General features: G+C 36.1%; 1 protein-coding gene across 2 annotated transcripts; it reads right to left on the bottom strand.

Annotated features, from left to right (window-relative positions):
* Nucleotides 1–859: 859 nt before the first annotated feature.
* On the bottom strand, nt 860–9,911 carry LOC136230181 (chromatin remodeling protein EBS-like). 2 transcript variants are annotated; one of them, XM_066019161.1, is made up of 6 exons: nt 9,716–9,911; nt 9,327–9,545; nt 9,203–9,230; nt 9,066–9,134; nt 1,763–1,901; nt 860–1,139 (listed from the first exon to the last, which is right to left on the bottom strand). In XM_066019161.1, exons 1-6 carry the CDS (start codon nt 9,786–9,788, stop codon nt 1,113–1,115), a joined length of 555 nt encoding a protein of 184 aa, XP_065875233.1. In that variant the 5' UTR covers nt 9,789–9,911; the 3' UTR covers nt 860–1,112. The 2 variants fall into 2 exon arrangements, with proteins under 2 accessions (XP_065875233.1, XP_065875232.1); XM_066019160.1 differs by having other exon boundaries at nt 9,203–9,545; nt 9,716–9,908.
* Nucleotides 9,912–10,352: the final 441 nt, after the last annotated feature.

Below are 10,352 nucleotides of genomic sequence, written 5' to 3'. Positions count from 1 at the left end.
TGTAGGTCCTTTAGGATGATCTCATACATTTCACGTTTACTAATGGGTCTGTCATCCTCCTCCTCTGTCGAACTGTGCCTTTCTCTCAACCTTTCTTAAACTAGAGACACCTTTGACGTTGCGAGGGGTCCATTACGAAAGACACACCTTTCATCATGTCAATGTTGAATCATGTGGTTAAATTGGTGCCATTTTCCCTACTGTTATTTGAAATTGAAACTTTGAAATGCAAAAGGCGAAAAGGCCAATGGCATTTTGACCCTTCCAATACAGGAGTCCACTTCTGCTGTTATTTTTTTCCACTAATAAGTTCATAAGGTTTGATGTTCAGACTCGTACACGATACTCTACTTTGTTAATCTTCGAACCCATAGTTGGAAGAGTTTTGTCAAAAGCAAGCTTGGAAAGTGAGTTTCGACAAGAATAGATCTCCTATATGATCTTCAAATCCTAATGCTCTCTTAACATAACAAAAATCATGCTATTTTTTTTTTATAAAAGCTCTCGACAATGGACCAATAAAAAATGAGCTTTAGATTTTGAACTTTGATAATGTTTGGTTCCATGCTCACTGCACCAAATGATCGGATACCTGAATTGGGAATGTTGTTCTGATACCGGTCTTCTAAAGTTAGTAGGAGTATATAAAGTAAAGAAAGAAAGAGATGAAGAGGAGACGATCCCCGTACTTTGTCCTTTGTAAGGATATATACAGGATGTGTGGTGGCTTAGAGTTCCTTTGTCTTTATTGGGCTTTACTTAACCCATATTCCTCAACATACAACAAGTAAGAAATTATTTTACCATAAATTCTAAAAGAAAACAAGTTAGATAGCTTAATGACATAAGAAAACGTTAATGAATCTAAAAACAGAAATTTCGAGTAAATTTCTAGAAGAAAAAACGCATAAGATTTTTCGTTCATGATGAATTCAGATCAGAGCTAAATTGTGGATGAGCTAGTGATTAAAGAAACTAGAACAAAATAACATTAAATCCGGAGACTTTAAGAAACCAAAAAAGACATTTGTTGCTCAATACTCAACACTGTACTGTACAGTTCCATTCCAGCATAGAACAACATTGGATTGGATTGGATTGCTACATCTAATCTATCTCTTCCTCCTCTTTGAATCCACCTACCCCAAAACACACAACCCAAGTTATATCAAGCAAATAATACAATAATACCAAAATCCCACCTCAACACAACATATGTTTAAAGAACACAATTGACAAATCAGATAAGATAATTACATTGTGAAAATTTGCATATTATAAACTTTTTTTTTTTTATATGCGCATATTATAAACTATTACTCTTGGAACTAAACTTCTATTTTCCAAAAAAAACCTTTATGCGTGACAAGGATGAGAAGTATCAAGCTTGCAATGGTAAATCAACATCACTCTTCATGCAATTACATATAGCAAGAACCCCTCTTTTTTTTTGTTAGAAAAAACTTTTGTGCATTGCATCAGGAGAAGGAAACTGCTGCCAAAAAATCGAAGGCTCAGATGTTCCTAAAGCAATAAATTGATATGGCACAGGCATGACTCCAACAGATGGATAATAAAGATGCATTTTCTACCCAGAAATTTGACAAAAAAAGAAGTGGGCTTAATATTTTGAAAGATCAAGAGACGTGTTCTCTTTCCATAACAGAGTCCAATCCATCTATGCCAGGAAACAGAAGGCTAGAGAGATTGAGCATTAAGTTACAAGTCTACTTTGAGAATCTCAGATTTGTGATTTTCTCACCTTGGCCTCAATAAATGGTGATGCTGGGTACGCATTCAAAGATCTGTTTGCATCATCGTCCGAGGAACAATTTGAACACATAAAGCGATCCAATCTTTTGGCTTCTTCAATTGTCATACCCATACAAGAAGGATGAAACCTGCAACAAATAGGTAAAGTCATCAGGACAGCACTTACCATTCTGACATATCATAAGAACTCCATATTACATATAATACTTAAGAGAAAAATTACAAAAATAAACTCTGTGGTGTGGTTTGCCGATTTGCAAAAGGAGTTCCCGAAGTTTAAAAGTTTGTAAATCAGCCAAAGCACAGGGATTATTTTTTATACTTTGCTCTAAAACTTATTATTCAACATGCATGAACACCTTAGAAGTTCTGAACCATCAGTGCGCTTTTCTCAAACTACATTTCCAACTGTTTCTATTCAACTCAGTGAAGCAATAACCGTAATCTAGTTAGGTTCCATCATACCAAAAAGATCTTTCTTCCTCCACTCCATTTAGGTTATTACTTGAAAGGTATCTTAGAAAAATTTAGTTTGACATCTAATCTCAGATGGTTATGGATGAGTCTGATCTTAAATTGGGCAATTCTTCTGCATATTAACTTCACTAAACCTTAATTCCTCAATAGTCAGACACTTGTTTTGGGACTGCACGTTCTGTGCAGGGCATCATCCTAGGAACATCCATCATGTGTTTAAGCTTTTGAATTGGGAATTGCTTAAACTGTTACAGGAATACCATAAAAGACTTCACTCATGCTCCATCCTAATTGGTTTACACAATTCATACAAGCTTTACCAAATGAGAAACATATAATAAGGGTCGTGACCTTATTGTACACTTGCCTCAATCTTGTTTGATTCACTTGAAAACTCTTTCCTTAGTCTGGATGCTCCATATATAAAACCCAAACCGGTCTAGGTCTACAGTAAATTATCAAGCCAGATATGCTGACCAAATTTGTCTACTGAAGCCTGTAATCAAGATACACAAGATTGAGAGAAAACTCTATCTGATTATGAGGAAGGAATAGGCATTTATACATAGTCACTAACTAGAATAAATGCTAACTACTACCTAAACTAATAGTTACATCTGTACACCTCACTATACATATACATTACACTCCACCTCAAGGTGGAGCATAAATATTTGTCATGCTCAGATTGTTACAAATGTAATTTACCCGAACCCCATTTAAAGCTTTGGTAAGAATGGCTCCAAGCTGTTTAATGGTGCCAATGTAGGTCGTGGCAATGATGTTTTCTTCTAGGTTTTAATAAACAAAGTGGGAGTCTACTTCAATATTCATTGAACACGGGGTTGGAAGTAATATGAAGGGCTACTTGATTATCACGTTATAACGGTGACGTTAATCCAGGTTCGGACAAGAGATGACGAATCCACATAATCTCACACATTGATTGAGACATTGCTCTAAGAAAATTTAGCTAAGAAACAGTAATAGGAACGGAAAAGAAATGGAAATGGAAACAGACATAAAACGCGAAAATGCTAACGAAAAAGAGTTTTCGTGCTGCATAAGCCAGAACCAATAACAAAAGAATGTGTATCATCAGCTATGGTAACATGTGAAGGAAAAGTTCTATTATGGGAGGTGAACAATTTAGAATTAACTGTCATATGGTCTGTCGCACCAGAATCCACTTATTGGAATTACCTGATACAGCAACAGCACTGATGGATGAAGAAGAATGGTGTGAAGCTAATGATTCTTGATACTTAGCATATTCATTTGCAGTAGGAGTGTAAGTCGTGCCAGAGGATGTAACATCAGTAGTGCTAACCTGAGCAGACATTCCTTTGCGCCTTTTCCTTGAGGATTGGACAAGTACACTTGGTATGATCCGACTCATGACAATAATAATAACACTTAAAGACTTTGTTTCCTTCGGTTGGACCTTTGGTGTCCTGAGTACTACCCTTAGTTGGAGAGCACTAGAAGGAGGAACAACAAGAGTGGTTGAAAGAACCAGCCCACTTTGCAAAACACGAGTAAGAGCCTCTTCAGCATCAGGAATGGTAGCACCAGAGAGAATCTAAGAAGTAACACCCTCAAAATCAGAGCCAAGTCCACATAAATAGCGGAGAACAAACATTTATTCTTGTTGGGTTTGCAACAGTTTGATACCAGTGCTCAAAGGTAGCAATTCATTCAGCTGTTTAAAATTTTCTCTCAACTGCATATAGTAATTCTGAGCAAATTGATTTTGGCGATCAGTGGTGTAGAATGACTTATAAGTATCATATAAGCGAGAGACATTACCCTTGCCAGCAATTAATATTGCAAGTAGTCCATAAGTAAACAGACAAGCCTCATCTGCCATCCAATCCTCATTATCTGTCTTTGGATCATCGATCAAGTGATGAGCCTTCCTGATATATTACGCAGATATATCTTAATGGTTTTAGATAAATTGATATAGTTGGACCCGGTCAGTTTATGATCGGTGATCTTAGAGGATACCGTCATAATGCTACTTACCACATTTCTGCTAGCTTCAGTTTTTTTTTTTCGTGAGTCGTACTGGCAAATAATAACCACAAACACAGCAAGTAGAAGATAACCCAATATATCGATGTGCAACACCAAAACAAGCCCCAACATAACAGTAAAAAAAGCTATATTGGCCTCCATCGGGAAAAAAAGAAGTTACTGGAAGCAGAAATAAAGTTGACAGTCACGAGACGAAGCCGAAGGTGTTGACCAAAGGCAGAGAGGCGGCTGAGGTGGCTGGACTCGCCGTCACGCATTGGCATGTGGAGGAGGGTCGTCGGAGGGCTGGTGGCGCGTGCGGTGCATTCATCGGTCAGAATGCAACCAAAACGCTGCAGAAATGCCGATCGAAGCTTGGGCAAGTGACTGAGCGGGGCGGTGAGACTCGTAGGTGGCCGAAGGTCAGTGGAAGAGAAACAGGTGGAATCCTAGGTAAGTTTGCACACTTGGTCAAACGCAAAAAACTCTGCACACTAGGGCAACTCTGATACCATGTACTTAGATAGACAAGATTGAGAGAAAACTCTATGTGATTATGAGGTAGGAATAGATATTTATATATAGAGTCACTAACTAGGAATAAATGCTAGCTACTACCTAAATTGATGGTTACATCTGTACACCTCACTATATATATACATTACAAAGCCCAATCCTATCAAGTTCTAAAATTTTCATAACTTGCCTAAAATCATAGTTGTCAGATTGAGATTCGACTCGTGAATCGAAATACCCATTTTATTAACCATGATTCATAAGATTCAATTCAAATTCATAATATTATAAAAAATAAAATATGTATCACATTCAAAGAGCAATTTCATATGATGTTGTTTCCTTGCATTCTGAATGCAGCTGTTGGGAAAGGACTAAAGTTCATAATTTTCCTTAGCCTTTGTTTGGGAGTTTGGAGGTGAATGGAGGTGAGAGTTAAAGGAGGTAATGGAAAGGGAAGGAAGTGATGGAATGGAAAGTTAAAAGTTAACCTTGTTTGGGAGTTTATAGGATGTAAATGAGGTTAAATGTTTAATCTTGTTTGGGAGTTTAAATATGGAGGGGAAGGAAGATTAAATTTACACTACAGAAACAAGAAATTTTAAAAAAGTTTACGTTACTCCCATTAACCCCCAATTTGGAGGTTAGAGGAAGTAAAGATTTAACCCCATTAACCTCCATTTACTTTCAAAAAATAACTCCCAAACAAGGTTAACTTAATACTTAACCTTCCATTACTCCCATTTACTTCCATTAACCTCCTCCCAAACAAGGGCTTAGTTTCTTTTCACTAATTTCTGCTTGCTGTTTCTGATCACACACTAAATGAATTCAGTTCTGGAAAGAATATTAATTTTCATTAATTATTTTTCACCTTTTCATTAATTACGGGAAGGATCCAAAATGGTTTCTCTATAGCATATAGATAAGAAAACATACCAATTAGCTGACCAATAATTTCATTAGAGAGAAATTCTAAGAGAAGCCTACAAGATACCAAAGTAGCATAACTCAGTTGGTACACCTCAGAATTTAGAGGTGGGAGGTTGTGGGTTCAAACTCATCCTCTTGAAAAAAAACAATAAAAAAAAAGAAAAAGAGAAGCCCACAAGATGGAAATTGCACATATAAAATCATAAATGACCCTACTAGCAGGGAAGCCCACTGATGGGTTACAAATTTATCAAATGATTTACAGCCTAGAAATGGCTAGAGTAGTGTTAAATTAATAATAGTTACTTTGTAGTGAGTAAACTGCTAACCCAAAATAATCTTATACTATTGCAATCAGAGACATGTCTTTGGCAACTGGAAGTATGCCTTTTAATCCAACAGTAAGATTTAAATGCACACTCTGCAACTTGATAAATCCAAAAGTTTTGGCTGCAATTGCAGATGAGCCAATACAAGCTTTCTATTGATCAAGCCTGGTTTATTTGTGATATGATTTGTTAATATAGCTTTAAGGTTGGCTCATTAGTAAAACAAGTTAAGTCAAAAAAAGCTGACAGCAGTATGATTAAATTTGAATGTTTCATAAATAGAGCTGAAGGTCTGTTAAAGACATACTTATTTAAGCCCAAGGCACATGCATGTGCCCGAGCAACACGAGGCGCACTAATATATATATAATTATAAATGACAACTGTTAACTTTTCTAAAATACAACAAATAATCGTCAAATAACAGCAATCTTAATCATAAAATGCATGAAATAAATTTCAAATTAACTATTAACTCTTCCATAACTATAATTCATAATAAAAATTTAAATCTAAGAACTTTGTTGTGCAGCAGAGCTTCCTCAACGTTCACAAACACAGTGGAAGTATGGAATATTCAATATTCAGATCTTAATCTTCTTTCCTTTGTGTTTGCTATTTATTGCTTATTCTAATTACTCTTCTTTCCTTTTTCTATTCGTTTCTTTCTTATTCTAAAAAGCGTCCTGATAGGGCTGTAACCGAGTCGATCCGAGCTTTGGCCTGCTCATGCTCATGCTCGGCAGAAAATGGGCAAGCTTGATCTCGGATCATTAAGAAAATTATCCTATTGTGAGCAACTCATTCATTTGTTCACGAGCTTTGCTCGCGAGCATGGAGCATCTCGTTAATTCTATTCATGAACTTTGCTCGTGAACATCTCATTAATTATGTTCATAAGCTACTTAGTTTTGAACCTACAAAACTAAAGTTTCACGCAGAACTATGTAGTTTTACATCTACCCCTTTATATAAAAACTATTATTAAAAAAAATCGAATTGAGCTTGCTCACGAGCCTACTCATGAACATTGTAATCGAGCTTGTTTATAAGCTTGTTCACGAATCTATAACCAAGTCTGCTCGTGAGCTATCAAGCCGATTTTCCCTATTATAAAGCTCGACTCATTTATGAATCGAGCCTCAAAATTGTGCTCAAGCCTCGGCTCGTTTGTAAATTGAGTCGAACAGGGTCGTGCTTTTACCGAACCGAACGTGGTCAAGCCGGTCATGAGCGGCTCGGCTCATTTACACCCCTACATTTTGAGGCCCTTGATCTTTCTTTCTTTTTTTTGTTTATTAAATCTTTGATCTTCTATTTGGACACATCAAGCCCCTGAATTTTTAGTTTTGTCACATTAAGCCCTGATCTTTTTTTTTTTTTTTTGTCACATTAACCCCTTGATGACAAAAGAAGTCAACTTTGAACATAAAACTTGGTTACAGAGTGTTATTTATTTAAGTTGCGTTCAAAGTTTGTATTTTTAACATTTTGAAAGAAGTTTATGATATGTGTAATGTAGGAGATTATAAAAAAATATAATTTCAAACACAGGTGAATTGGATAACACTTTTTTTTTTTTTTTGGTAGGATTGGATAACACATTTTTAACTACTAATTTGACAAGCAAGAGATTATTGTGATAAAAAATAAATGATCAGGACTTAATGTCCAAATGAAATGAAAGATCAAGTGATTATGAAGCAAAACTTTAAATAGCATGGGCCTCATTATCTTTTTAACTTTTTTGTATCTTTCTTTATTATTCTAGCTAGTGTTCTTTCCTTTTTCTTCTTTCTTCATTATTCTAATTGATGTTATTTCCTTTTTCTATTTCTTTCTTTCTTATTCTAATTCATTAATGTTCTTTCCTTTTTGTATTCATTTATTTCTTATTCTAATATCTGCCTTCATATCTTCATATCCATTCCTTTTTTTTTCTCTTCTAATTTAATCTCAGCCCTTGATCATAAAATATCATACACTGACATTAGAACAACTTATTTTAATTAAAAACCCTAAAAAATCCTATATCTGAGCCTAAGCAGGCGCCAGACAAGGGGACAGGCACCACAAGGCGCACCCCAGGCGCGCACCCGATGAACATCACCCGCCTCTTTGCTGCAGAGGCACTAAGCCCTGCGCCTAGGCGAGGCGCGCCTTTAACAAATATGGTTAAAGAACTTCAATTATGAAAGCACCCATAGAGACAATCATTTCAAAGGCCTCCTCGGAAAGAAACAAGATACATAAAAGTAACATCGTTAACCATACTTATTATCTCAACATTATTTGAAAATGCACAAGTTTTAGGGCCAAAATTTCAGGGAGACCACCAAATGTTGTGCCTAGAAAAGAGATAACTCACAAGCTTAAATGAGCTATTTTCACATGATTCAATACTCATTTTCAAAATGACCTTAAACAGGACAAACTTGGCTCAGATGAACCGTATCAATCTGCGGCTTGAGCAGAGAAGACTTGGCTTGCTTGCAATCAGTGCTCAACATGATTTAGGTTCTGATTTCTGAGTAATTATCTATTAGAATTTCATTTTTCATCAACAAAATATGGATTTTACCAAAAAAAGTTCTTCCAGTCCTTAACATACTTTTCTAACAGCAAATAAACACTTGTAAACCTATGTTTGCCAAGTTTATATAGGTTCCAAAGATCACAATAATAATTTGTAATAGTCCAATGGCCATTGAGTATACACAAAGACACCTAATGTTTTTAGTCTTGTTCCAAATACTGAACTATTTTGGAAAATATATGAAGACAAATACTTTTAAAACATTTAGGTACATCGAAAATTGGCTAATTGAATGAACATAAATGTAAACCAAATGAACAAAAAGAAGTGAAAATTGAGGGGAAAGGTATCATTAGTATTAGTAATGAAGATACTAGCAATGCATATCCATTCCAATCAACTCATCAAGCAATGTAATCCAATCCTTTCGGTTTATGATATATAATATTGATGATAATGTAAGAGAGTTAGCAACAGATTACCAATCTTTGCATCCCTCGCACTGCACCATCAGATCGTCTGGGTTGTATGGCATCTCGCACTTACAGTACCTTAAAAAAAAAAGGAAGTTGTAAAAGCAATCCTACACCAATAAAAGAAAATGCAGAAGAAAACTCACACAGCTACTCGGTCAGGTGTGAAGGCGCCTGTAGCAGCCTTGTATTCGAACCTACAAAAGTAATCCTCAGCTCCAACATTTTCAAGCTTAGTATAGTTCTTGAAGGAATGCACAGTGCACTTGCCTTCAATGGTATGTGCACTCTGCATATCGAAGTGGTCAGATAAAAAGAGCTCTTTTGCCCCATGGAATTGACGGCGGCCGCCCATGGATTCCTCGGGGCGATAGTACCAGCGTACACGGACTTTGACGTTGTTGCGATGATCAGCCTCAATTTTTTCAAGACGAGCAACATAGGGAGGCTTATCGGAGTCGGATGGGCGCATTAATACACAATCACCAGCTGCATAGCAAAATAAACCCAAAATAGAAAGAAATGGCAAAATAAGCAGACAGCAAAAGAAAAAAGAAAGAATGAATTTAATAAAGTGGGTTTTGAAGGCTCTTCTGTGTGAGAATTGAGAAATTGGGGTGGTTTTAAAAGGCAAAAAGGCATATGAGTAATTAATTTACCTCGAACAACTTTGTTGGTGCCTTTGATAGTGTAGGAATGAAGGTCCTTCTTTCCGGGCTTGGTTTTGGCCATCTATGAATTGCTTTGAATGAAGCAGATGAGAAGGTCGAGGGAGAAGGCAAGGGAAGGCAATGGAAGCTTACTAGGGAACATAACATGTCTTGTCATTATCCGTTTTATTTATGCAATACTACCGTTAACTATTTAAATGCATAAAATATTATTCTTCCCTATCTATATCTATTTCTCTTTCTTTTCTTTTTTCTTTTTAATTTTTTAAACTTATCAATCTTATAATATCATGGAAAAGAGCATGGAAAAGAGCATATCCACAAGATGATCTCCTCTATCCGCTAGTTAGAAATATAGGCTATCTTAGATAGATGTACTTTGTATTATTGATGGACAATCTTCCAACAAATCTCCAAATAGAGATATATCTACTATTTGAGTATTGATCCCCTCAACTATTGTTTTTGCATCCATTTCAAACACTATCGTTTCCATATCATTTTCTTGAGCCCCGAGTAGGCTAGACTGCAACGCATAAGCCTCAACCATTTGTGCATCATGGATCCCTTCAATCGTTCCCATCGTTCCCGTCATGAACTCTTCTCCCTCGTTTCGCACCATCAT

This window comes from Euphorbia lathyris, chromosome 5, assembly GCF_963576675.1.
Source record: "Euphorbia lathyris chromosome 5, ddEupLath1.1, whole genome shotgun sequence".
Taxonomy (NCBI): domain Eukaryota; kingdom Viridiplantae; phylum Streptophyta; class Magnoliopsida; order Malpighiales; family Euphorbiaceae; genus Euphorbia; species Euphorbia lathyris.
This window is presented reverse-complemented; position numbering and strand designations above follow the sequence as displayed.

Coding starts and splice junctions, on each gene's coding strand:
- LOC136230181 (XM_066019160.1), bottom strand. CDS start 9,788: ATGGCCAAAACCAAGCCCGGAAAGAAGGACCTTCATTCCTACACTATC. Junction 9,546..9,715: donor CACCAACAAAGTTGTTCGAG/GTAAATTAATTA, acceptor TTTGCTATGCAG/CTGGTGATTGTGTATTAATG. Junction 9,135..9,202: donor ACACCTGACCGAGTAGCTGT/GTGAGTTTTCTT, acceptor TTTTTTTTTAAG/GTACTGTAAGTGCGAGATGC.